The following is a 27,966-nucleotide window of genomic DNA, read 5'->3' as shown; positions in this document are numbered from 1 at the left end:
GTGGGGAAAAGGAGGAGCAAACCAATCTAAGGCCTGGCGCCTCCCTCTCCCTCCCGTGACACATCTTCCTCCTCCCGCAGCGCTTAACGAAGCCCTGTTGGAATCCCGCTACTTCCACCATGCCGTCGTGCCGTTGGATCTCCATCAACCTCTCCCTCTCTCCTTGCTGGATCAAGGCGTGGGAGACGTCACCGGGCTGTACGTGTGTTGAACGCGGAGGTGCCGTGCGTTCGGCACTTGATCATCGGTGATTTGAATCACGACGAGTAGGACTCCATCAACCCCGTTCACTTGAACGCTTCCGCTTAGCGATCTACAAGGGTATGTAGATGCACTCTCCTTCCCCTCGTTGCTAGTCTCTCCATAGATAGATCTTGGTGATACGTAGGAAAATTTTGAATTTCTGCTACGTTACCCAACAATCACCGGCTCAGCTTCTTCCCTCATTGTTGTATCATCGTATTCAGGGAACCCATGGCCAGGATAGCTGTCGTCGTCCTCTTCTTCTTCATTGTCTTCCATCATAACCCCTCTTTCTCCATGCTTGGTCCAAACATTATAGTGGGGCATGAAACTGGACTCAAATAGGTGGATGTGAATGGTTCTTGACGTAGAGTAATTGTGACCATTCTTACAGCCAGCACATGGACAAGGCATAAAACCATCTGCCCGCTTGTTTGCCTCAGCCGCAAGCAGAAAAGTACGCACTCCATTAATGAACTCGGGAGAGCATCGGTCATCGTACATCCATTGCCGGCTCATCTTCAATACACAGCACCGAAAACACCAAATTAATACAATACATAAAGATCATACAACACTTAAATGCAACAAACAAATAACTCTCTAGCTAAAGAATTTAAATGCAACAACAAATGCGATCAAGATCACAACTAAGGTAACAATTGATCCAACAGCATAATGGTACCAAGCCTCACTATGAATGGCATATTTTCTAATCTTTCTAATCTTCAAGCGCATTTTCTCCATCTTAATCTTGTGATCATCGACGACAGCAGCAACATGCAACTCCAATTCCATCTTCTCCCCCTCAATTCTTTTTAATTTTTCCTTCAAATCCTCGTTTTCTCTTTCAACTAAATTTAACCTCTCGACAATAGGGTCGGTTGGAATTTCCGGTTCAACCACCTCCTACATACAAATATCTATGTCAACTTGATGGGCATAATTTTTCATAAACACGAAATGCAATGAATAGTTTTAAAAGAGAATATACCACATCCGAATCATAACCTGGACGAGGGCCGACGGGGACGGATATCAAAACCATGGCACTATGTATAACAAATAACGTATGGGTAAGATAATTATATGAGTAACTATATATCCAAATCACACAAACATCAATTTTTTATATAAAACTTCATGAACAAGAGGCTCACCACAAGGTGGTGCCGGCGACGGGACGTTGCGAGCGATCGACGGTGGTTACAACGGAGATTTAGAAGGTACTAAGTAAACCACACCTACATATGCAAACTAAGTGTTATTTTTGACCTCAAATTGCATATAAATCAAATACTAGCACATATATATAATTCCTCCCAAATTACTAAACTCAAAAATCAATCACTATATAAAGCTTTGCACGAGCTAATCTAGCAATGAGAGATGAAAGGACAAAGTTGCTAACCTTTGTGATCATTTGAATGGATGGGGACCTTCAAATCTTGACAAATTTTGGGCAAAATGTGTGATGAGCTTGAGAGGAAGAGGGAAAAGAACAGAGAGGAGAGGGGAAAGGGGAAGAACAGAGCGAGCTCGGGTGGACGAAGGGTCTATGTAGGACGACCTTTAGTACCGGTTCGTGATACGACCCGGTACTAAAGGTGCTGGAGGGGCCCCGGACTGACAACATCCTGCCACCACTCACTTTAGTACCGGTTTGTGGCACGAACCGGTGCTAAAGGTTCGCCACGAACCGGTACTAATGAGAGCGGCCGGCTAGCCGTTGGAACCGGCACTAATGCACACATTAGTGTCGGCTCAAATTCAAACCGGCACTAATGTGCTTCACATTTGACCCTTTTTCTACTAGTGAACAGTGGTATCAGAGCCAGGTTTATGCGTAGTTTCTATGCACGAGTAGAACACAAGTTGTTGTGGGGGTTGATTTTCTCAATTTACTTGCCGTTACTAGTCTTATCTTGATTCGGCGGCATCGTGGGATGAAGCGGCCCGGACCGACCTTACACGTACGCTTACGTGAGACTGATTCCACCGACTGACATGCACTAGTTGCGTAAGGTGGCTAGCGGGTGTCTGCCTCTCCCACTTCAGTCGGATCGGATTCGATGAAAAGGGTCTTTATGAAGGGTAAATATAAGTTGGCAAATCACGTTGTGGTTTTGACGTAGGTAAGAAACGTTCTTGCTAGAAACCTATAGCAGCCACGTAAAAACATGCAACAACAATTAGAGGACGTCTAACTTGTTTTTGCAGCATATGCCATGTGATGTGATATGGCCAAAAGGATGTGATGAATGATATATGTGATGTATGACATTGATCATGTTCTTGTAATAGGAATCACGACTTGCATGTCGATGAGTATGATAACCGGCAGGAGCCATATGAGTTGTCTTAATTTATTTATGACTTGCGTGTCAATATAAATGTCATGTAATTACTTTACTTTATTGCTAAACCGTTAGCCATAGTAGTAGAAGTAATAGATGACGAGACAACTTCATGAAGACACGATGATGGAGATCATGGTGTCATGCTGGTGACGATGATGATCATGGCGCCCTGAAGATGGAGATCAAAAGGAGCAAATGATATTGGCCATATCATGTCACTATTTGATTGCATGTGATGTTTATCATGTTTTTGCTTCTTATTTGCTTAGAACGACGGTAGTAAATAAGATGATCCCTCACAATAATTTCAGGAAAGTGTTCCCCCTAGCTGTGCACCGTCGCAAAAGTTTGTTGTCTCGAAGCACCACGTGATGATCGGGTGTGATAGATTCTAACGTTCACATACAACGGGTGTAAGCCAGATTTACACATGCAAAACACTTAGGTTGACTTGACGAGCCTAGCATGTACAGACATGGCCTTGGAACACAAGAGACTGAAAGGTCGAACATGAGTCGTATGGAAGATACGATCAATATGGAGATGTTCACCAATGATGACTAGTCCGTCTCACGTGATGATCGGACACGGTCTAGTTGAGTCAGATCATGTATCACTTAGATGACTAGAGGGATGTCTAGTCTGAGTGGGAGTTCATTAAATAATTTGATTAGATGAACTTAATTATCATGAACTTAGTCTAAAAACCTTTGCAAAATGTCTTGTAGATCAAATGGCCAACGCTCATGTCAACCTCAACTTCAACGCTTAGCCTAGAGAAAACCAAGCTGAAAGATGATGGCAGCAACTATACGGACTGGGTCCGGAACCTGAGGATCATCCTCATAGCTGCCAGAAAAGCATATGTCCTAGAAGCACCGCTAGGTGATGCACCCATCCCAGAGAACCAAGACGTTATGAACGCTTGGCAGTCACGTGCTGATGATTACTCCCTCGTTCAGTGCGGCATGCTTTACAGCTTAGAACCGGGGCTCCAAAAGCGTTTTGAGCGACACGGAGCATATGAGATGTTCGAAGAGCTGAAAATGGTTTTCCAAGCTCATGCCCGGGTCGAGAGATATGAAGTCTCCGACAAGTTCTACAGTTGTAAGATGGAGGAAAATAGTTCTGTCAGTGAGCACATACTCAAAATGTCTGGGTTGCACAATCGCTTGTCCCAGCTGGACATTAACCTCCCGAACGAGGCAGTCATTGACATAATCCTTCAGTCGCTCCCACCTAGCTACAAGAGCTTTGTGATGAACTACAATATGCAGGGGATGGTGAAAACTATTCCTGAAGTATTTTCAATGCTGAAATCAGCAGAGGTGGAAATCAAAAAGGAACATCAAGTGTTGATGGTTAATAAAACCACTAGTTTCAAGAAGGCAAGGGTAAGAAGAACTTCAAGAAGGACGGCAAGGGAGTTGCCGCGCCCGGTAAACCAGTTGCCGGGAAGAAGTCAAAGAATGGACCCAAACCTGAGACTGAGTGCTTTTATTGCAAGGGAAAGTGACATTGGAAGCGGAACTGCCCCAAATACTTAGCGGACAAGAAGGCCGGCAACACTAAAGGTATATGTGATATACATGTAATTGATGTGTACCTTACCAGTACTCGTAGTAGCTCCTGGGTATTTGATACCGGTGTGGTTGCTCACATTTGTAACTCAAAACAGGAGCTGCGGAATAAGCGGAGACTGACAAAGGACGAGGTGACGATGCGCGTCGGGAATGGTTCCAAGGTCGATGTGATCGCCGTCGGCACGCTACCTCTATATTTACCTACGGGATTAGTTTTAAACCTCAATAATTGTTATTTAGTGCCAGCTTTGAGCATGAACATTGTATCTGGATCTCGTTTAATACGAGATGGCTACTCATTTAAATCCGAGAATAATGGTTGTTCTATTTATATGAGAGATATGTTTTATGGTCATGCTCCGCTGGTCAATGGTTTATTCTTAATGAATCTCGAACGTGATGTTACACATATTCATAGTGTGAATACCAAAAGATGTAATATTGATAATGATAGTCCCACATATCTGTGGCACTGCCGTGTAACATCCTCGATGCGACTATAGCTCCCACGTGTCGAGGCACGACTTAGAGACATAATCGCATTGAAGGCATATGTCGCAAGTTAGGCAATCTTCACAACATCCCATGTAATATGAATAATAAAGGGGAGAACATAGTTGGCTTACACTCGCCACGTCAATCATAAATAACATTACATCATCCAAAACACTCATGGCCCGACTACGGTGCCAAAATAGAAGAGAACCCAACATGCGACACGGTCCCAATCACCCCCAACTGGGCACCACTACTGGTCATCGGGAAAGGAAACGTAGTAACGCTGAGAGTCCTCGTCGAACTCCCACTTGAGCTCGTGCTCGTCACCTGGAGCGGAATCACCTGGACCTGCATCTGGAGTTATAGTATCTGTGAGCCACAGGGACTCAGCAATCTCGCACCCTCGCGATCAAAACTATTTAAGCTTATAGGAAGGATAGGCAGATATATGTGGAGCTGCAGCAAGCGACTAGCACATATGGTAGCTATCTTATACGCAAAAGAGAGCGAGAAGAGGAGGCAAAGCGCGAGCGAGAATCTAGAAGAACAACCTGCGCAAGCATAACTCCAACACCGTGTCCACTTCCCGGACTCCGCCGGAAAGGGGCCATCACGGTAACACACACGGTTGATTCATTTTAATTAAGTTTAATTCAAGTTATCTACAACCGGACATTAACAAATTCCCATCTGCCCATAACCGCGGGCACGGCTTTCGAAAGTTCAATCCCTGCAGGGGAGTCCCAACTTAGCCCATGACAAGCTCTCACGGTCAACGAAGGAATAGACCTCCTCCCAAGACGTTCCGATCAGACTCGGTATATCGGTAACTCAAGACACTTCGACAGGTTAAAACAAGACCAGCAACACCGCCCAAATGTGCCGACAAATTCCGATAGGAGCTGCACATATCTCTTTCTCAGGGCACACTCAGATGAGCAAGACGTCGGGTAGGCCAGCCCAGAGTTGCCCCTGGTAGCCCCGGACATCGCTCGGTGGGACCAACACTCAGAGGAGCACTGGCCCGGGGGGGTAAAATAAGATGACCCATGAGTCTGCAGAACCCAAGGGAAAGAAAAGGGGTAGGTGGCAACTGGTAAGACCGATGTTGGGCATTGCTGGAAAAGCTTTAAACAAGGCAAAATATCAAGGGGTTCCCATTATAACCCAACCGCGTAAGGAACGCAAAATCCGGGAACATAACACCGATATGACGGAAACTAAGGCGGCAAGAGTGGATCAAAACACTAGGCGAGAGGCCGAGCCTTCCACCCTTTACCAAGTATATAGAGGCATTAAGATAACATAGCAATATAATGATATCCCAACGAGTAAATAAATGTTCCAACAAGGAACGCTTCCAATCTTCACCTGCAACTAGCAACGCTATAAGAGGGGCTGAGCAAAGCGGTAACATAGCCAATCAACGGTTTGCTAGGACAAGGTGGGTTAGAGGTTTGACATGGCAATTGGGAGGCTGACAAGCAAAAGGTAGGCATCGTAGCATTGGCATAGCAAAGAGCAAGCAAACTAGCATAGCAAAGATAGTAGTGATTTCGAGGGTATGATCATCTTGCCTGCACAGTTGTCAGAGTTGACTGGATTCTCACAAGCAAACTCAACGGGCTCCTCGGTAGCGAACTCGTCTCCCGGCTCTACCCAAACAAGACAAACAAGCAACAAAGATACAATCAACCACGTGCAAACTCAAACAACACAATGCAAAGAGGACATGCTATGCGGGATGCGATGCGGGATGCAAATTGCAAGATATGACAGGAAATGCATGAACCTGGCCTCAACTTGGAATCCCAAGTGTTCCACTGGAAATATGAGATGAAATCGCTTGAAAACGATATAAAGATCATTGGAATCGGAGTTACGGTTTGGAAATGGCAAGCGTTTCAAAAATGACACCGGTCTGCGATTTACAGCAAGTAGGCATCTAAATGCAATGAAAGGAACATGCTACAGACACCAAACATGACAACACAATACATGGCAGGGATGCACACAAGATGCTTAACAAAAGACTAGCACTGAGCCACGGCCAATTCATCCATTATGAGGTTCAAACAAGCATGGCAAAAACGCAAATGCAAAACAGATTTCAGACTTAGTGAAATCAACACTAGTCTGAAATTTCAGATCACGAAGCCCTCTTCGGAGCAGCAAAACAACAATGATACAAGACCTGATTAAGACAACTAAGAACATGGAATGGAGCTACTCAACAAGCTTAACAAAAGACCCAAAGTGACCTGGGGCCAAAAGGGTTCACAAAATATACTAACGGGCACACGAACATAGCTAAAACACAATCAGTTTTCAGACTTAGTGAAAACTGAGACATGCTGAAATATAACTCACGAAGGCATGTAAACGAGCTCGATGCACTCACTACGGTGCAAGTCATGGTAAGACAAGCATACATCCATCAAGAAGGCACAAAATGCTAGCTAGACATGGCAAGAACAATGACATAGCATGCACGGATCAACTACAATAGCATCGGCAAAATCGCAAACGAGTTGACGATCTGCCCAGATTCACAACGAAGCAAAAGTAGAGCTCGATTGACTCAAGCTAGGGTGCTCCATAATTGCAAACAAAGACATGGATGGATAGAGCATAACATGATTAAAAAAACTACTCTACTGATCATCCTCAAAAGAGGCACGGATCACTAGGAAACAAGCTGAACATATGGCATCATGAACTAAATAATCCCAGACTTAGTGAAAACTACTAAGTCCCTGAAAACAGATTTACCGGGTGCCTCACTTTGCAAGCTTGCACAAGCCACCACACACATCCTAAAAATGCATGGGTTTCACCTCTGGAAAGAAGACAAAATCCTTAACAAAACATATGAAGGACTCACAGGCATAGCATGCACACATTAATCATGGCAAAAATGACAAAAGTCTAAGATGAACTAGCAGATCTGACAATTTACTCACGAAGCCTCCTAACAGCATTTTGGGCATCAAGATGAGCTCAAATGAAAATGATGCAATGGAATGAAATGATGTACTCGTAGAGGCGAACATTTTGATATACTATATGTCCAAATCGGAGCTACGGATGCAAAGTTACGGGGCCTCGAACAGGAGCATATGAAGTGAAAATTCCTGGGACTTGGCAAAAAAACAACCTCTCGGATTAGATCTAGGGTTTCGCACGGAAACCGAGGCACGGCCGGCACTGTTCACCGAAGCTCTCCGGCGAGGAAGCAGGGCTCCGGCGAGGAGGGAGTCGGCGCCGGCGAGGGCTGCCGGACGACGGGGTCGGCGGCGGCCGGAGCAGGGCCTGCCGGCGACGGGCTTGGCGGCGGGGCGGCGAGCTTGGCGAGGCGGGGTCCGGCGCGTGGCGGCGAGGCGGCCGGCGAGTCGGCGGCGAGAGGAGGCGGTGTCGGCGCCAGAGAAGAAGGGCGGCGCGGGCGGCGGAGGATGACCCGGGCGGCGGCGTGGCTACGGGCCTCGGGGGCCCGACTCGGGCCTCCCGGGCCGCGGCCGCGGCGGAGTGGCGAGGGCCACGTGGCAACGCCCGGTTGGGCGCGGGCGGCGGCAGGCGCTGTCCGTCCGGGGGCGGACACGTCCGTCGGTGCGGGGATCTATTTTTTTTAGACTAGGGTTTCGGGGAGGAAGAAAAGATCCGAAAACGGGGGGCTATTTATAGGCATAAGTGGAGCTAGGAGAGTCCAAATGAGGTGCGGTTTTCGGCCACGCGATCGTGATCGAACGCTCTAGGACATGTAGCAGAGTTTGGTGGGTTTTGGGCCAAATTGGAGGGGTGTTGGGCTGTAACACACACGAGGCCTTTTCGGTCCCTCGGTTAACCGTTGGAGTATCAAACGAAGTCCAAATGATACGAAACTTGACAGGCGGTCTACCGGTGGTAAACCAAGGCCGCTTGGCAAGTCTCGGTCCAATCCGGAAATGTTTAATCCCCACACACGAAATAAAGCTAGAAATGACCACCGGAGGAGAACGAAGCGCCGGAATGCAAAACGGACAACGGGGAAAATGCTCGAATGCATGAGATGAACACGTATGCAAATGCAATGCACATGATGACATGATATGAGATGCATGACAACGAAAAAAACACACAAAGACAAAGACCCGAACCCGAGGAATAAATATAACTTAACGCCGGAAATGGCAAGAGTTGGAGTACAAATAGGGAAAGTTACATCCGGGGTGTTACATGCCGCCTTGGTCACATTGGTGTCAAACGCATGAAGAAGCTCCATACATATGGACTTTTAGAGTCTCTTGATTTCGAATCATTTGACACGTGCGAACCATGCCTCATGGGTAAAATGACCAAGACTCCATTCTCCGGAACAATGGAGCGAGCAACCAACTTATTGGAAATTATACATACTGATGTGTGTGGTCCAATGAGCGTTGAGGCTCGCGGTGGCTATCGTTATGTTCTCACTCTCACTGATGACTTAAGTAGATATGGGTATGTCTATTTGATGAAACACAAGTCTGAGACCTTTGAAAAGTTCAAGGAATTTCAGAATGAGGTAGAGAATCAACGTGACCGAAAGATAAAATTCTTACGATCAGATCGTGGGGGAGAATATTTAAGTCACGAATTTGGTACGCACTTAAGGAAATGTGGAATCGTTTCACAACTCACGCCGCCTGGAACACCTCAGCATAACGGTGTGTCCAAACATCGTAATCGCACTCTATTGGATATGGTGCGATCTATGATGTCACTCACTGATTTACCACTATCATTTTGAGGATACGCTCTAGAGACAACTACATTCACTTTAAATAGGGCACCGTCTAAATCCGTTGAGATGACACCGTATGAATTATGGTTTGGGAAGAAACCTAAGCTGTCGTTTCTAAAAGTTTGGGGATGCGATGCTTATGTCAAGAAATTTAACCTGAAAAGCTCGAACCCAAGTCGGAAAAATGCGTCTTCATAGGATACCCTAAGGAAACCATTGGGTATACCTTCTACCTCAGATCCGAAGGCAAGATCTTTGTTGCCAAGAACGGGTCCTTTCTGGAGAAAGAGTTTCTCTCAAGAGAAGTAAGTGGGAGGAAAGTAGAACTCGATGAAGTACTTGATTATACTTTGCCCTTTCGTTGGTGTTAGAAATATGCCCTAGAGGCAATAATAAAATGGTTATTATTATATTTCCTTGTTCATGGTAATTGTCTATTGTTCATGCTATAATTGTGTTATCCGGAAATCGTAATACATGTGTGAATACATAGACCACAACATGTCCCTAGTGAGCCTCTAGTTAACTAGCTCGTTGATCAATAGATAGTCATGGTTTCCTGACTATGGACATTGGATGTCATTGATAACGGGATCACATCATTAGGAGAATGATGTGATGGACAAGACCCAATCCTAAGCATGGCACAAGATCGTGTAGTTCGTTTGCTAGAGCTTTTCCAATGTCAAGTATCATTTCCTTAGACCATGAGATCGTGTAACTCCCGGATGCCGTAGGAGTGCTTTGGGTGTACCAAACGTCACAACGTAACTGGGTGACTATAAAGGTATACTATAGGTATCCCCGAAAGTATCTGTTGGGTTGACACGGATCGAGACTGGGATTTGTCACTCCGTATGACGGAGAGGTATCTCTGGGCCCACTCGGCAATGCATCATCATAATGAGCTCAATGTGACCAAGTGTTTGTGTTGGGTTTCGTAGTAATTTCAAAAAATTTCCTACGCACACGCAAGATCATGGTGATGCATAGCAACAAGGGGAGAGTGTGATCTACGTACCCTTTGTAGATTGAAAACGGAAGCGTTTGGTTGATGTAGTCGTACGTCTTCACGATCCGACCGATCCAAGCACCGTTACTCCGGCACCTCCGAGTTCTTGGCACACGTTCAGCTCGATGACGATCCCTGGGCTCTGATCCAGCAAAGCGTCGGGGAGGAGTTCCGTCAGCACGACGGCGTGGTGATGATCTTGATGTTCTATCGTCGCAGGGCTTCGCCTAAGCACTGCTACAATATGACCGAGGTGGAATATGGTGGAGGGGGGCACCGCACACGGCTAAGGAACGATCACGAAGATCAACTTGTGTGTCTATGGGGTGCCCCCTGCCCCGTATATAAAGGAGTGGAGGAGGGGAGGGCCGGCCCTCTCTATGGCGCGCCCTAGGGGAGTCCTACTCCCACCGGGAGTAGGATTCCCCCTTTCCTACTCCAACTAGGAGTCCTTCCATGTATTAGGAGTAGGAGTCAAGGGAAGGGAAAAGAGGAGAGAAGGAAGGAGGGGGCGCAGCCCTTCCCCCTAGTCCAATTCGGACTAGGCCTTGGGGGGGCGCCCAACCTCTCCTATCTCTTTCCCCTAAAGCCCAATAAGGCCCATATACTCCCCGGCGAATTCCTGTAACTCTCCGGTACTCTGAAAAATACTCGGATCACTCGGAACCTTTCCGATGTCCGAATATAGTCGTCCAATATATCGATTTTTACGTCTCGACCATTTCGAGACTCCTCGTCATGTCCCCGATCTCATCTGGGACTCCGAACTCCTTCGGTACATCAAAACTCATAAACTCATAATATAACTGTCATCGAAACCTTAAGCGTGCGGACCCTACGGTTCGAGAACAATGTAGACATGACCGAGACACGTCTCCGGTCAATAACCAATAGCGGGACCTGGATGCCCATATTGGCTCCTACATATTCTACGAAGATCTTTATCGGTCAGACCGCATAACAACATACGTTGTTCCCTTTGTCATCGGTATGTTACTTGCCCGAGATTCGATCGTCGGTATCCAATACCTAGTTCAATCTCGTTACCGGAAAGTCTCTTTACTCGTTCCGTAATACATCATTTCGCAACTAACTCATTAGTTGCAATGCTTGCAAGGCTTATGTGATGTGCATTACCGAGAGGGCCCAGAGATACCTCTCCAACAATCGGAGTGACAAATCCTAATCTCGAAATACGCCAACCCAACATCTACCTTTGGAGACACCTGTAATGCTCCTTTATAATCACCCAGTTACGTTGTGACGTTTGGTAGCACCCAAAGTGTTCCTCCGGCAAACGGGAGTTGCATAATCTCATAGTGTCATAGGAACTGTATAAGTCATGAAGAAAGCAATAGCAACATACTAAACGATCGGGTGCTAAGCTAATGGAATGGGTCATGTCAATCAGATCATTCAACTAATGATGTGACCCGTTAATCAAATAACAACTCTTTGTCTATGGTTAGGAAACATAACCATCTTTGATTAACGAGCTAGTCAAGTAGAGGCATTACTAGTGACACTCTGTTTGTCTATGTATTCACACATGTATTATGTTTCCAGTTAATACAATTCTAGCATGAATAATAAACATTTATCATGAAATAAGGAAATAAATAATAACTTTATTATTGCCTCTAGGGCATATTTCCTTCAGTTTGGTCACGGGATCATGCATTACGGTACGAGTAAAGTGACTTGCCGGTAACGAGATTGAACGAGGTATTGGGATACCGACGACCGAATCTCGGGCAAGTAACGTACCGATTGACAAAGGGAATTGAATATAGGATTGATTGAATCCTCGACATCGTGGTTCATCCGATGAGATCATCGTGGAACATGTGGGAGCCAACATGGGTATCCAGATCCCGCTGTTGGTTATTGACCGGAGAGTCATCTCGGTCATGTCTGCATGTCTCCCGAACCCGTAGGGTCTACACACTTAAGGTTCGGTGATGCTAGGGTTGTAGAGATATTAGTATGCGGTAACCCAAAAGTTGTTCGGAGTCCTGGATGAGATCCCGGACATCACGAGGAGTTCTAGAATGGTCCGGAGGTGAAGATTTATATATAGGAAGTCCAGTTTCGGCCATCGGGAAAGTTTCGGGGGTAATCGGTATTGTACCGGGACCACCGGAAGGGTCCCGGGGGTCCACCGGGTGAGGCCACCTATCCCGGAGGGCCCCATGGGCTGAAGTGGGAGGGGAACCAGCCCCTGATGGGCTGGTGCGCCCCCCATGGGCCTCCCCCCGCGCCTAGGATTGGAAACCCTAGGGGTGGGGGCGCCCCACTTGGCTTGGGGGGCAAGTCCCCTTGGCCACCGCCCCCCTTGGAGATCCCATCTCCTAGGGCCGGCGCCCCCCTAGGGGCCCTATATATAGTGGGGGGAGGGAGGGCAGCCGTACCCAAGTCCCTGGTGCCTCCCTCTCCCCTCGTAACACCTCTCTCTCTCGTTGGAGCTTGGCGAAGCCCTGCCGAGATCACCGCTGCTTCCACCACCACGCCGTCGTGCTGCTGGATCTCCATCAACCTCTCCTTCCCCTTGCTGGATCAAGAAGGAGGAGACGTCTTCCCAACCGTACGTGTGTTGAACGCGGAGGTGCCGTCCGTTCGGCGCTCGGTCATCGGTGATTTGGATCACGACGAGTACGACTCCATCTACCCCGTTCTCTTGAACGCTTCCGCTCGCGATCTACAAGGGTATGTAGATGCACTCCCCTCTCCCTCGTTGCTAGATGACTCCATAGATTGATCTTGGTGATGCGTAGAAAATTTTAAAATTCTGCTACGTTCCCCAACAGTTGGGCCCACAAGAATGAACAAGACTATTGGAGTGGGGAAAGGGATCGCTGATTTGCTACTATGGCTGAAGACAGCTCATCGAAAATGCACTCTACCATTTGTGAAGTCCAGAGACCAGTCATAAGTTGCAACACACCAGTTCTCGATTCCAAGGAAACAAAGTTCATGCCTCACAGGTACTCACCGTGGGCATGGTGAACATGGTGGCAACAGTCAGGATGACGGTGAGCCGAGAATCTGGAGGGGGATTCGCCGGTCCAGGTTGGATTAGCGCCGAGTTAAAGGGATCTCGCGTATGGGGAGTAGGGAAGCGGGGAAGGACGAGATGGGATTCAGGCAGGGTTTATGGACTGGCGATGGAAGAGGCACATAAGAGCAAGTCCAGCAGTTCTCCTAATTTTTCTCCCCTATATCTCAAAATAGGGGATTTCCTTAAAAAGATACCCCCTAAAAATTGCTCAGCTCTAGCAGTTCCCCTAACTTCTCCCTTATTCTATACTTTAAGAATATTTCATAACTACCAACAACTAGTTTTTAAAGAGGCGAAGGCGTTGTGGCGGGAAGGAGCTTTTCAGAGGCAGCGGTTGCATCGGCCACCGAGTCGGGGAGGGGATCGGGGAGGTCGTCGTTCCTTAGATAGAGAGGAGAGAGAGGGCGATGTCAGGGAGGCCAAAAAAACGGGGAGAGGATCGGGGAACTGCTGGAAGCAGTTTTTTTTGCTCTTTTCTCCTAAAATAGCGTTGAGGGATGGTTTGGGCGTGCTGCTGGACTTACTCTAAGACAAGAGCAAGCAGAGTTTCTACCTAGAGTGACTGCAGCGTGTTTTAATTTTGGCTGATTATTAATGTGAGCTTACATTTCACGCTTTCAAAATTTGTCGTCTACGCTTTCACGTGGTTTACTCTCTCCGTATCAAATTGCTTAAATTTTTGCAAAGTTAACTACACAGGTAGTGCTCCTCCAGCACCGGGAGTACTACTGTACTAGTGTAGAGTAGCCATAGACACTGTAGCATCACCAGTTCACTGCGCACCGACGCCAAACCAAGCACCGGGATCCGAGGCAGACGCCCATGGCCGACGACGAGGTGGTCGCCGCGTCCGCGGAGGAGTCGCTGACCACTCCGCTACTCGAGCCAGCCGCGAGCCCCGGCGACCCGTCGGTGGAGGTGAGTCTGTACCGGCGGGGCGCCGGCCCGCCCAAGGTCTTCCGGTCGGGCCTGAGGGGTCCTCGCCGCGACCGCCTCGACGTGCGCGGCATCCAGGCAGAGCACGGGCTCCGCGCCCTCTTCGCCTTCAAGCCCGGGGTCTCCCGCCGCGGCCTCCGGATCCGGCCAGACCCGGCGACCGGCGACTCCGCCGTGCCCTTCCGCGACGGCGCCGCCATCGCCCTCGACGGCGAGCCCAAGGTAAAGGAGCTGATCCCTGCCCGTTTTGCGTTTCGCACCCCGCGGTGTGGGGATTTCGCAGAAGGGCTTGACGGACTGGATTTTCCTCGTCGCGCAGGTGCAGGTGTCGTGGACCAAGCCTGTGTTGATGATCGCCACCGGCCTGCTGGTGCCGGCGGTGATGGCGGTGGTGGCTTTCAACGGGGTGCCTGAGTCGCTACTGTCGTCGAGCGTAGTCAACGCCCTCTTCTCGCCGTGGATCCTCGCCAGCGCGGTCATCGTCTTCGTCCGTCTCAGGATGCGGCCACAAGCTCCTCCTCCATGGAGCCGAGCTACTGTAATGTAATAGCCCTCCTTTGTACTCCTATCAAGAAGAAGCTCCTGTTATCTCTTTTCTCTTCAGAAATTATGTGCAATGGAGACAAAATTCCAGAATAAATGTGTGCGCAGTTTGCTTCAACGCAAATAATCATCTCCGCTGAAGAAATTTTCCATTTGAGTATGCAAGTTCCATATTCCATAATCATCTCTCAGAACCAGAACACAAAGATACATTACCACCACGTGTATCACATAAGTTACTGAAACAAAGTTTATACAGAACCTCCTCAAAACAGCTTTCAGATTTTTCACACACAGACAACCAAATAAGATCAGGAAAGCCAAGACTATCCGTGGATCCAAATGTTATCACTGAACCAAACCAAAACTAGCAGAAAGGAGTAAGTTTTAGTCGCTATCATCTTCGCCTTCTCGCGTTTCAAGCTCGGAGACAACCTTTTCTATGAACTTCCTGCGAACGCCTTCCATGACATTGTTACCACCTTGCCCATCATTCAGTACTGGGTCTGAGTGGCAAAGCGCCAATGCAACAGCTGAAATAAACAGAATGAAAGTTTAGCATAAAGAGTGGAAGACCGTCTGTGACACTTAAAGATTCCGTGTGCTCACATCGGTCGGTGCAATTTAAATGATGAAGAAAAATCCTTTGTCGTTTCTTATTCACACGACACACTCAGTTTAGTGGTAACAGCAGCATAACTGTGAACTAGGTATGTCACTGTGTTAGGCACTCATCTAAAAATTTGTTCCCTCATTTTTTTTCTCTCTTTTGCCATACATTAGGACCATATATCCACTGTAGACATGCCTGTCGTAATGAACATGTTTTCCTCTTAGTACGAAAAGAAAAAGACCTCATCCTAAGGTCAAAGATTATATGTTAAGGCATCTAGATTGTAATATCCACAGAACTTGTGTATTGTATCCTGCGACTGGCTAATTGCAACTTTAAGCAGCCATACACACAAACTGTTCACTAGTGTATACTAACAATGTTTTTGTCCAACCAACTAAATAAAGAAGAGTAACTTGAACTAACCTCACAAAAAGAGAACTTGAACTAAGATAATGAAAACTGATTGTGTGGTATTTCTTACATTCAGGTGTGCATTTCTTTCCACCGAACTTCTGTAGACCAACATAAGTCCCTTTGACAGCACTGTTGTTGTACACCAGTATTGTAGGAACATTCCTGTCTGGGTAGTTGGGAATACAGTCCGTGGAAATAATTTTAACAAACTTGGTTTCTGCATATTTTGTCGCCAGTTCCTCCAGGCAAGTCTCAAGCAGCCCACATTCTGGTATCCTGCAATAAGATCCATAGAAGTCTCAGACAATGAACAGCTCGAGATAGAATTTCTTCCTAAAGTCATTTATGTATTATGAGCACCTTTAGGAAGCAGTTAAACAGTATATAAAACAGAAGCACTGCAAATGTTTTATAGAAGCACAGGGCATAATGGCCTAAAATCCTACAATTTCCAGTCAAAATGAGTATAAATCAAAATATGAGTAAAGGAATTATGAAAAGTGGAGAGCATGTGGAGTAAATCGAAGTAGAAAAGAAGTGGAAAAATATCGTGGTGTGGTGTGGTGTGGTATGGTTTGCTAAGCTAAGTTATCTTGTTTATCTGGTTTGACATGGTAGTGGATTTTTTTGTGTGCCAGAACACTGTTTCAACACAATTGAATCTCTGGATAAAAAGATTCCAAGAACCATAGTGGACAGTACTCATTTTCAAGCTGCCATAGTTATTTTTCCTACTTCTAATCAACACGACCAAATATGTATAGTTAGATAGTTAGTCACGAATAAAGTTCTACACGCCCATAAAAAAATTAGCTGTTTCTTGGTGTAGTTTCTGACACAAGAAGATCATCATATTGTAAACTGGATGGATTTCGCCTTACGCATCCTTGTAGAGGAAGACCACAACCCAGACGTCCGGTGGAGCCTGCGAAACCTCACGCACAAAATCAGAGCCTGTGATGGGCTGTATTGTGCCGAATCTCGCAGTTTTTGCTGCCTCCTTGAGCTCTGCAAGCCTCATCCTCCTGTAAGCACACCACAACATCAAAAAATTCGTGGACATGTATTTTTGGCTGCATGGATCAGAATGAGACTTCTCCCAAGTGGATCAAAAATAACTGAAACAGACCAGACTTCTACGGAAATCACACGAATTACCCCCATCCTACTGTGCAATTCGGGTCAAATCAATCACGAAAAGCACTAGTGGGACACATCTCATGGATCGCCAGACGCGCGGGAGACCAGATCGAGGCCGAGGGGAACAGAGAGCGGGCGTTACCTGTACTGCTCGAGGAAGCGGTCGTCGTCGAGGTCGTCCTCGAGCTCCTCGAGCTCGTCGGGGTCGCGCGCGTCGAGCCACTCCTTGGACCTGGGCTGCTCGTCGGCGTCGGCCCTGGGGGCGAAGGGCGCCGGCTTGAAGGGCGCCGGCTTCTCGGGCAGGTTCCCGAGCTTGCGCTGGATGTCGTCCCACTGCGTCGTCGCCCCCTCCACGTCCTTGTACACGAAGTGGTAGTCCGCCATGGCCGAGCCTCGAAGGAGCGAGCGAGCGAGAGAGAGATCGGGACAGGAGGAGAAGCGGAAGGGGAACGGGGAGAATGGGAGGGCTCGGCTGACAGGTGGGCCCCACGCACTCGCGATGGACGCCGTCGCGCGTGGGATCGGAGCGGACGGACCCGCGTGTCCCGGGCAGGCTGGGCCCGCTGGTCATTCAGACAGAGGCTTTTCGCTGGACGAGACATATCGAGTGTCACTGCGGCGCGGCCGGCTCTCTGATCGCGAAACCAAAACCGAGGAGGAGCGGCGAGATCGTCTTCGGGGCGGCGGAGATGACGGTCGGCCATCTCGCCAACGACGCCACGACGGCACGGTGAGCTCCTCCTCCTCCGATTTGCTCGATGCAATGTGTGACGTGTCAATGTGTGTGGGGTTGGAGGTTAGGGTTCTTCGCGGTGCGGCTGCCGCAGCGGACGGACTGGGAGGAAATGTAGTGGGGTAGTGTTTGGTTGTGGAGAAAAAGTGTGACACTAACTGTATATAACTGTTAGGAAATACACCATGACTGTAATCAATGGAACGAGTAAAGACTGATTTTCTATGGTTCATCAAGGTAATATAAGACATTTTTGCAGTTCAAATTAAACTGCAAAAACGTCTTATATTTAGTTACAGAGAGAGTATATGATATGCGCGCTTGTGCGTATTCTAGAAAAATATTCTGACTAAAAGATGGCTTGCACATGATTGTTCAAGATCAGATTGGATGGAATATTGAGAATGAATTTTTTAGAGTAACGGATCTAGCAAAGCCGCGCCATCGCCTGTTGCCACCTCCTCCCAGCCCTGAGCCGGCCGCCCCGACCATGGAAGGAGGGGATGTTGTACGCAGGTACTCCTCCCTTTGCGTTCTGGTTGTGGCGGACAGGGAGTAATAGCAATTCTCCTGGACAAATTCGGAAGGGGAATAAAGTTGAACAGTCATTAGAGACTGATATATTGACTAGACCAAACTACTCTGACAGTGCCAACAAGCATGATAGTAATAACAATACTACTGTAAGTCTGTAACTACTCTGAGAGGGTCACCTCGGAACAACATTAAACATTCTTGTCATCTTCATGGCTAAGGTAGTTATCCGTTTGTTGGAGATGAGATTCTCTCTTCAGCCCAGGTGACATGCCATGAAACATGCAGCGCATTGAATTTATTCTAACTACGGTGATGTCTTCTAAATTTTTATTTTCCCTTTTTGTAGTGGGAGACAATATTGAAATATTCTTCTGAAGCCGCAGTTGACACCTATGAAGAAATAGCTATTATCATACCAAGGTTGGAAATATGGACCATTCATGTTATACCATCTTCTTTTTGTTTACCTCTCCCCCCAAAGTTAACAAGTCTTTGGCTATGCAGAGGACGACGTACTGTTGAGCTTCATCTTTCATTTCTGCGACTCCATGGACAAGCTGATGATATTAAAATCCAATATAGCAGCATCATTCGCCTTTTTGTTTTACCAAAGGTTATGTGTGTACTGTAATTATTGTGATATTGTATTGGTTGATCCTAGATATGTAAATAATTCGATTGCATGGTTGTGCTTTCCAGCCAAACAGTCCCCATACCTTTGCGGTTGTCACTCTTGATCCGCCAATCCGTAAAGGCAGAACATTGTACCCTCACATTGTCATTCAGGTTATGTGCGGCAAAATTTGCTCGTAATGTTTAGGTGTTATATGTAATTTTTGATTTGGCAACTTGGTTACAGTGTTTGTTTTGCTGGACAATATAGCAATTGTTTAACTCTTTCCCTTATTCTTTGACAGTTTATGACAGAGGTAATAGTCGAAACAGATTTGAATTTAAGCAGAGATCTTCTGGCCGGAAAATACAAAGATAAGTTGGAGGAATCTTATATGGTGAACATTTTGCTACTTCGAAACATTATTTGTTAGTACTTATGTTGATGTGCTCAAAATGGAACCGAATATCATGTTGAAATCATAAAATATATTCCCTCTGTTATCTATTATATGATGTTTTAGATATTTCAATAAGGACTGCATACGGGCTGAGATGCGTGAACAAACACACTAAAATGCGTCTATATACATCTGAATCAGAAAAAAGTTAGAACATCTTATAATTTGGAACCGAGGGAATACATGGCAATGTGCAGAGACAAGTTTGTTAGTACAGAAAACTCCACCAGGAGTGTTCTGTATGGTCGAGATACAAAGAGATTCTTCGAGCCACCAATGACTTTTTTCTGTTAGAAAATTGAATCCCCCTTTTGTGGTTTGTTAATAATCACATTCAACCTTTTATCAAACTTGAATTGGATTTGAACAAGAAGCTTAAGTTAGGCCAAACAATTTCATTCGTTTTCAAAAGAACACCACATGGTTTTTGAGATGGATAATACTCATTTATTCCCAAATACTCCCTCCTTTCCTATATAGAAGGCCTACGTGTTCCCAAGATCGACAATTCAAGCACTGTAATTTAAATTGTTTGTCACAAAAGTTATACCATTAGAAAATATAACATTTGAAGTTTCTAATGGTGAAATTTTTGTGATCTATAACCCATCTTACGTTGGTGAGATTATCCATCTAGGCATACACGTGGGCCTTTTAAACCGGAAAGGAGGTAGTATGCCTCTACCGACTACCCCATTACAGGAAAGGGTAAATTTGGTGGATATTTATGGGAAGGCTTATAACCAAATAATTCTGTTACTCTCAAGTCTGAACCTGTACACTGTACGAGGTTCTGTTATAAAACTGGCGCTTGCCCTTTTGAACTAGTTTGTAATTCTTACTTAACTTATTCCTCTCTACTGACAGTTCCTTGGGTCTGGTAAATCCTATTGTGTTAAATCAACTAACTTACACAAGGGTTCGATTCATCCTTAGGGTCCAATACATGAGGTATTCACCAAAGTCCTTTGTGGCCTATCTGGTGCCAAAGTCACAAGGCCGGGTTCTTACAGAACTTGCCAAGGTGAATATGCAGTTAAAACATCTCTGAAATCTGAACATGGACTGCTGTATCCACTTGAAAAAGGTTTCTTCTTTCTGCCAGAGCCCCCTATGCTCATCCTTTATGAAGAGGTATTAGTTTTTCCTTATGCTAGAAATTGATACCGTCCCTCCGTGCATTGCTGAAATGATATATCATTTACTACTATTTGATGTAGGTTGAGTTTGTTGGGTTTGGAAGTTACCGCCGTGAGGGCGCCGGTAAATCAGATTGCTAGTTGGACCTCCTTGTCAAGCGAAAAAATGGCCAAGAGCATATCTTCAGAAATATTCAAAGGAATGAATACTTTAACCTTTTCAACTTCATCAAGTATGTGCCCGTCTGTTGGCTTCAACATCCTTCTTTCTATATATATACTTAAGCGCTATGAGTATCTTCATTTTTATATGGGAAATTTGCAGTGGAAAGCAGTTGAAAACAATGAACCTTGGGGACGAGCAAAGTGATGAGGTAGATTGCCTCGTGTTGGCATGTTTGCTTGATGCTGACATTTTAATCTTGTTATTAAGTCCCTCCATATACTTGTGTTGTTCATTGCTTCACGCCAGGATGAAGATTTTGGTTCCTTTATGGGTGGCGGAGGATCTTCTACTGATGATGATTCTAGCGGGGACGAATCAGAATCTAGTGAAAGTGGGGGTGAAAAGGAGGTAATTATATTTATTGCTTGCTCTCGTAAGCCTTAAATGTTAAGCTACTATGCCAATGATCTCTTGCTCATTGTTTCTCTTTTCCTTTCTATAAATCACCCGAGAAGGGAGCCAGTAGTGGCGACGGAGGTTCGAAGAAAAGGAAGTGGAAGAAGAAACACGCGACGTACCGTTGGCACAGGATGAGCTGGCGAGGGTTCCGCGTCCGATGACGAGTCACACTAGGCTCTTGTCCTCTGGGCACGATGGAGGTATATGTCTGTTGGTCACTGACGCAGAGTTTGGCCTTTGAAATCATGCATCCCAGCTTGCACTGGAGCTGATCATTGATTTTCCGATATGTTTTTTTGTAACCAAGAGCAGATGAGAGGGGGGGATTCAGTATCATGCTCGAAACTAAACAGTAGGCGGAACAATTACAACAAAGCACCTTTCAGATTTTATTTACTTTCACAATGAAACATAAGATTGTTAGTTGTCATATAAGTATGGTATATCTGAGTGAGATTGGATTATGGCATATGCCATTCCCATTTCAGCTATGGAACAGAACATCATTATTATTGTACAACAGCACTACAGGAAAGGAGTTTCGTGAAATCAAAGTATTGGCCATATGACTGAAAATTTGTCCACCAGCTCGAAGAATACTAATAAAACTATGATTGTTTGGGAGTTTATTTAGACGCGCTGTTGCACTATGTGCCCGTGCGCGGCGACTGGGAGCAACCGAGCAACTCGTGGCCACGGCCATGGCCAGCGCTGAGCAGGGCGGCAAGCTGGAGTGCTGGGCGTCCTCGTCAAGGAGTCGAGAATGTCGAGCAGAGCTTCTTCAGACGCCCCCCAGCTCGCGCACGACGGCAAGGTGGTGAACGCCTCACCTGTACCTGGTGTTCGGTGTACTCGGCGACCAAGGCGGCCGTGAACCAGCTCGCCTGTAACTGTAATTAACCTCGCAGTCGAGTTACCAAGCAGAAGCAGCAGTATACAAGCGAGACAATTAATCTCCCCGGTGGTGTTGGCTCGTTTCATCCGTGGCCGGTGATATATAATGTAACCTTCTCGCCGGCCCGATGGGACGTACAGTGCGTACGTAGAAATCGCTACGGTTAGGAACGAGCCGTGGACCCGTTTTTCTTAGAGGTACAGCTTCGCTGGCTTCATATGCGCGGCCGTGGCCTACGGCGCTGGAAAGGAGCCGTCGTTTCTTATCTTCCAAACGATGCACCGCGATCTCTTTCCTTCTTTGCAACGGGGACGTACGTAGACGGTTGCTTCAGTGATTTCATGCGTGGCCTACGACTAGGGGTCGAAACGGATCAGATGCGGATTAGATAGTGTTTCTTACCACTTCCATTTTCATATTTCAAAATGGATACGGATCTGAATACGGATGTTCTTGAATACGGATGCGGCTTGGATATTATTTGAATACGGATACACATCAGATATTTTCTTGATTCGGAACGGATACGAATAATATCAACATATTGCTTAAGTAAATTAGTCGATAGCTATGTGACCTAAAATAATCAATTTGTGACATACAATAAGTCAATGATAAATAGGTTTATGAATAAATACTATTGTAATGCATAATAATTTATAAGTTTAATCATATAAAGAGTAAAATTTGACCATTTATTTGGCTTTTATGTTGGATAATTGGAATATTGGGACTAGAATTTTAAAAAATACCTCCCATAATCTTATTCGGATACGGATATATCCACTTCCATATCCATATTTGTGTCAAAATCTCCTACCATATTTTATTTTGTATTTGTTTAATAAATTCGGATACGGACAATTTTCATTTTCATTTTGGTTCGGATACGGATGTTTCGGATACGAATAGGCATTTTCTCGAATATGAATATTGGACATTTCGAATTATCCGCTACCACTTTCCACCCCTACCTACGACTCAAAGGAGCAGTCCTTTCGTATCTCTCCCACGGTGCATCGCGATCTCTTTCCTTCCTTGAGAGACCGCTACGGTCACGCTTGATCGCCATGGTTTCATACCTACGGCTGCAAATACTCATCATTTCCCCCTGTGTCCAGTGAGACCAATGATTGAACCGCCTGTATATACGTGCCCCGTTCCACTCGCATTCTCATCTCACCATCCCCATTCCTGAACTGCAAAGCAAGAAGGCAGAGCTCTGGGAGTCTGGGTATAGTCATGGCCGCCACAGTGGTCGTGGCGTGCCACGCTTCGAGGAGCGGCGGTGTGGCCAGGTGCTTTCGTCGGAGCACTGGCTTCCGGTCAGAGTGGCCGAGCAGCTGCGCCTGCACGGTACTCTCCACCAAAGGCGGCCTCGCTTCTCTTCCACTCTACCAGCAGCCACGCCTCGCCCACGACCATGGCGTGGTCGTTGGTAGAGTAGGAGACGAGCATGGCCACCTGTTCGACGCCCGGCAATCAAGGCGTGCCAGCGTACTGCCAGAAGGCCTACCCGGCGGGCTGTCCAGCTCCACGCCGTGCTCCTCATGAGAGTTAATTGCAAAAAATCACCATATTTGAGGCATTGATTGCAGAAAACCATCTAGTCCTTAATTTTATACAAAAATCATCGCGTTTCTAGTAAACTTTTTGTAAATTGCACTGATCAGATGATTTAGCCTGATTGATCACTTTCTGACAAGTGGGACCGGATTGCAAGGAGATGATTTGATAAAAGATTGACATACACCTCCCTGGATTTCACAGACACCCTTATTCAAAAAATGAAAAAGCAATCAGCCCCCTCCCACCCCCGTCGCCTTCCTCCTCTGGGGTGGTGGCTGGCCACAGCGAGGCGGCCTCCGGCGGGACGGCCTCCCTCCTCCCTGGCCTTGCTCGTGGGCGGGGTGGCCTCCCTCCTCCCTGGTTGTGTCGCGGGAGCTTCGACGCTCGGCGAGTGATCCGCCCCGCGCGCTGCTGTGTGCTACTGCTCGGCACCGCAGCTCCCCGCCGGTGCTGCTCCGGGCTGCCGTGCAGCAGGACGCCGCGAACGAGGCCGCGTGCTGCTCCGGGCGGCCGCGGACGAGGGCGTCGTGCTGCTCCAAGAAGTCGTGGATAAGGCCGCCGTGCGCTGGACACCGCGGACGAGGCCGCTGTGCTGCACCAGGATACCACGGACGAGGCCGTCGTGTTTCTCTAGGCCGCCGCCGACGAGGCCGTCGTGCTGCACCAGGACGCCGCGCAGCGGGACGTCGAGGACGAGGCCGCCGTGCCTGTGGGCAGCAGCAACACCACTGCGGGGACCTGCGACCCGGACGGACTGCTCAACAGCTTCGAACTCCGGCGAGGACGAGCTCCTGCGCGCCGTGACCCTTCCGCTCCGGCGAGGCGCGGCGCAGAGATGAGGAGAGGCGGGGCCGACGGTGGGCTTCCGGCGGTTGCGACGTGAGCCGGTCGGGCTGGCGTGGTTGGCTATCGTTCCGGCTCGAAGCGTGGTGGGCGGCGGCAGCAGGGAAAGCCTACGGCCATGGCGGGGCGGAAGGCGTTGCCCTCACCGGCACCTCGTCCGGCCCTCCGCCCGAGCCGCTGCCGTCCACCACCGGTCAAGCCAAGAAGGACCGGCACCACGTCCACCAGGGGCTGTGCAGTGAGGATGGATAGGTGGGACGGAGTAGGGAGGCCATGGCCGCGATGGTTTGTGACCGTCCACTTGCGCGGCGAGCACCGGCCGTGGTCAACGCGAGGTCGGGGATGAGAGACCACGGGATTGGATCGGGGCAGGAGTTGATTGCTTTTTATTTTTAGATCAAGGGGGGTGTGTGTAAAAAAATTACTCTTACAATTTGGCCCCACTTGTCAGAAAGTGGTTAAATGAGACAAATCATCTGATCAGTGCAATTTGCAAAAAGTTTGCTAGAAACGCGGTGATTTTTGCACAAAATTAAGGACTAGGTGGTTTTCTGCAATCGATGCCCCAAATATCGTGGTTTTTTGCAATTAACTCTCCTCATGGAGAAGCTTGTCCTGTGGTACGATCCACATCCACATGAACTACGACATGGCCGCCCTGTCTTAGTTTATCGATCAGGTAGAGTGTCTGTGGTATGGTGCCGTGTGTGCGTGGCCCGTACAGGAGTGGCCATATATGAGTGCGTGTGTAATAACTCTCCGAATAATGGAGTGAGAAGTGATTTGAACCTCCCCCTGTTCTCTCTGCTCTCGCCTAACCTCTCCTCCTCTCCCCTCTGAATCCCTACCAAACTCTCGTCTCCTGCGCCGATCCCAAAATTTTTTGCTGCCCGTATTCTCATGTCCTCATGACGATCCGTAACATCCAGTGGTTAGGGTGCAAATTTGCCTTGGTGAATTCGCACGAAATCCCGTTGCTCAGTTGGATCCTTTCCGAGCGAGTTTTTTTTTTGAGAGTGCAACATGGTGCAAATATGATTGCGCGCTCAGGTCTTCTATAATGCAAGATGCTTAGGGAGATGATTAGATAAATGAACCGGGTATTTTTAAAGCGGCGGTGCCTATTTCTAAAGAAGAGACGACTAATTAAGCATCTACCCTATACAAATAAGCACAGACACTTAGAAAAAGTCTGGTTTATTTTTCTAAGCACCTTGCATTGTACAAGGCCTCATACTCGCCCTCTGTCTCGGTCTAGCATACGAAGCGAAGCAACCTAACATTCAGGCTGAAATACGCGAGAAATATTGCTGTAGAAAATATTTGGGTCGGGTTAGAAAATATGTTTGATATTTCTATCCATAATTTTGAGTCTGTTGCGAAGCTATGGCTTTGTGAAAAAAGATTCCTGCATTTGAGTGTGATTACATCTGCAATTTTATGGGGGTCTGGAACTTAGGAATTCGGTGGTGTTTAATAGATGTACCTGGATTTCTTTGGTGCTAGGCCTAATCTCGTGTTATCTGAGAGATTGAACAATACAGTTCAAGGATCTTCAGGGGGTAAAGTGTTGAATATTCAGAACCTGCTGTGGAAGAGACCGAAAGACCCTTTTGCCTCAGAGGCAGACTAATTGAACGCGAGAGATGGTTTGACTCTGTTTCCTGTGGAGCTACACTTGGCGAAAATGATGTACCTGGAGGAGTCAATTGATCATTTGCCCCACATTTTGCTCTGCCTCGGCCAATATGCCCCATCTACATTGCAATTGCTAAAATGCCCCATTTTTGCTATGGCACTTGACAAAAATAACCCACACTGCAAGTAAACACATATTTTTAGTTAACTACTTAGTGTCATTTTCATCAATTTTTCACCATTAATTACATGCCTAACTAACAACTAAGAAAAAATAACTAAGTAATCCTAGCTCATAGTTAAGTGTTTAAATATGCCATCTTAGTTAGATCAATGCATAGATCATTACTTTGTCGTATTCATGCATGTTTGCATCGACTAAAATGGTATGGCTTACACCTTAGTTAACCTTTCTTTTGTTATGGAATAATTGGAAATGTCTATATGATGTTGAGTAAATAGGCAATTTTTGATTAGTTTAATCAAAGAATAAATCAATAGCATGGCATTGACAGAAATAAACACATGCTGATATTCGATCGTGCAAGTACACACTACACTAATCGGTTGGTCAAAAGCAATTAAATTTCCCTGAATGATAGTCATATTAGTTTTTATTTTTGAGATTTTTAAACAATTTTGGCCAAAATTTAACTAAAAATTAAAAAATCTATAAATCTCTACTCCAAATTTGATGACAATTTACGAGATTACTAGAAACAATACGGTTGCCGTTGTGTAAAAAATCATAAATTTCTGGACACTTTTTTTGGGTCAATTTTTTTGGCTAAAAATGAAAAATCGGCTTTAGATTGAGAGGATTGAGAGATTCATCGATTTTTCATTTTCAACCAAAATTTGGAACCAAACAAAAGTGTAGAAAAAAAAATGAAAAATCTCTCTAAAATGAACACCAATATGATGATCAGTCTGGGAAAGTTTCACTTTTTTTGACAACCCAACTAAAAATTACAACAAAAATACAAATTCAACCCCTACTTGGCATGCCCAGTCAGCGCCCAGCTAGCATTGACTCTAATCAAATCCAGTTTACTTGGTCCAAACCGAGACCTGGGTTGTGTTTTTGAAAACCTTGTGGTAAGCCGAGGGTGTATTTTATCCGGTTTCGAAGTTGAAGATTGTATCTGAACCAAGTGATCAGTTTGAGGTTGAAATGTGCACTTTTATCTTTCTTTTAGAGCGATGGGTTGCTGAGCCTTAGCAAAATGGATTAGCTCTCCCATCCAACAAAAATACTCATGTTCCACGCTCAACGCCCGGAAAAAGCGAGGTAACATACACGTTGTTAATACATAAAGCCCGATAAGCAAGTCATGGGTTGATACACAAACAAGATCCCAATAGCGGGAGATTAGAGATTCATACGAGAAAACATAAGTAAACGGCCTTCTGCCAGAGCTTCCAAGATAAAGATAGATGAACAACCATTTGATCTCCATCAAAGTCTGCATTGAAACCCTTACACACTAATGGGTGTAAAGAAATTGTACACCCCTCTACTAAAGTGGGTTGAAGGATCTGTATGCTTAATCTATGCAGCATAGGTGCTCTATTTAACTGAACAAGATGTCCCCGCATCATTTCTTGAATTATTTCCCGTACAATGGCCCACTACTAGTTTGGGTGTAAAAAAGAAAAGAAAATATCCACACGAATCTCAACATAAGATCAATGATATGGACTTAGATGTGCAATACTTATGGCACATCTAGATGTGCTTTAGCAAAACTG

At 46.4% G+C, this 27,966-nt stretch overlaps 2 protein-coding genes and 1 long non-coding RNA gene across 3 annotated transcripts; 2 read left to right on the top strand and 1 right to left on the bottom strand.

Annotated features, from left to right (window-relative positions):
* The first annotated feature begins 14,147 nt into the window (after positions 1-14,147).
* LOC125542952 lies at positions 14,148-15,335 on the top strand. Its single transcript, XM_048706180.1, has 2 exons — positions 14,148-14,671; positions 14,769-15,335. Exons 1-2 carry the CDS (start codon positions 14,336-14,338, stop codon positions 14,994-14,996), a joined length of 564 nt encoding a protein of 187 aa, XP_048562137.1. The 5' UTR covers positions 14,148-14,335; the 3' UTR covers positions 14,997-15,335.
* LOC125542951 (phosducin-like protein 3) lies at positions 15,184-17,639 on the bottom strand. The gene is made up of 4 exons (XM_048706179.1): positions 17,305-17,639; positions 16,904-17,047; positions 16,090-16,298; positions 15,184-15,525 (listed from the first exon to the last, which is right to left on the bottom strand). Exons 1-4 carry the CDS (start codon positions 17,544-17,546, stop codon positions 15,380-15,382), a joined length of 741 nt encoding a protein of 246 aa, XP_048562136.1. The 5' UTR covers positions 17,547-17,639; the 3' UTR covers positions 15,184-15,379.
* A 56-nt stretch (positions 17,640-17,695) lies between these two features.
* LOC125542953 lies at positions 17,696-21,818 on the top strand. Its single transcript, XR_007298203.1, has 9 exons — positions 17,696-17,892; positions 18,779-18,852; positions 18,937-19,218; positions 19,350-19,442; positions 20,442-20,639; positions 20,726-20,877; positions 20,970-21,018; positions 21,117-21,218; positions 21,326-21,818. It is a non-coding gene; the product is annotated as an uncharacterized LOC125542953 (long non-coding RNA).
* Positions 21,819-27,966: the final 6,148 nt, after the last annotated feature.

The sequence above is a fragment of the Triticum urartu genome, chromosome 3 (genome assembly GCF_003073215.2).
Source record: "Triticum urartu cultivar G1812 chromosome 3, Tu2.1, whole genome shotgun sequence".
Classification (NCBI taxonomy): Eukaryota; Viridiplantae; Streptophyta; class Magnoliopsida; order Poales; family Poaceae; genus Triticum; species Triticum urartu.
The sequence above is the reverse complement of the archived record's forward strand: the minus strand, read 5'-3'. Positions and strand labels throughout refer to the sequence as shown.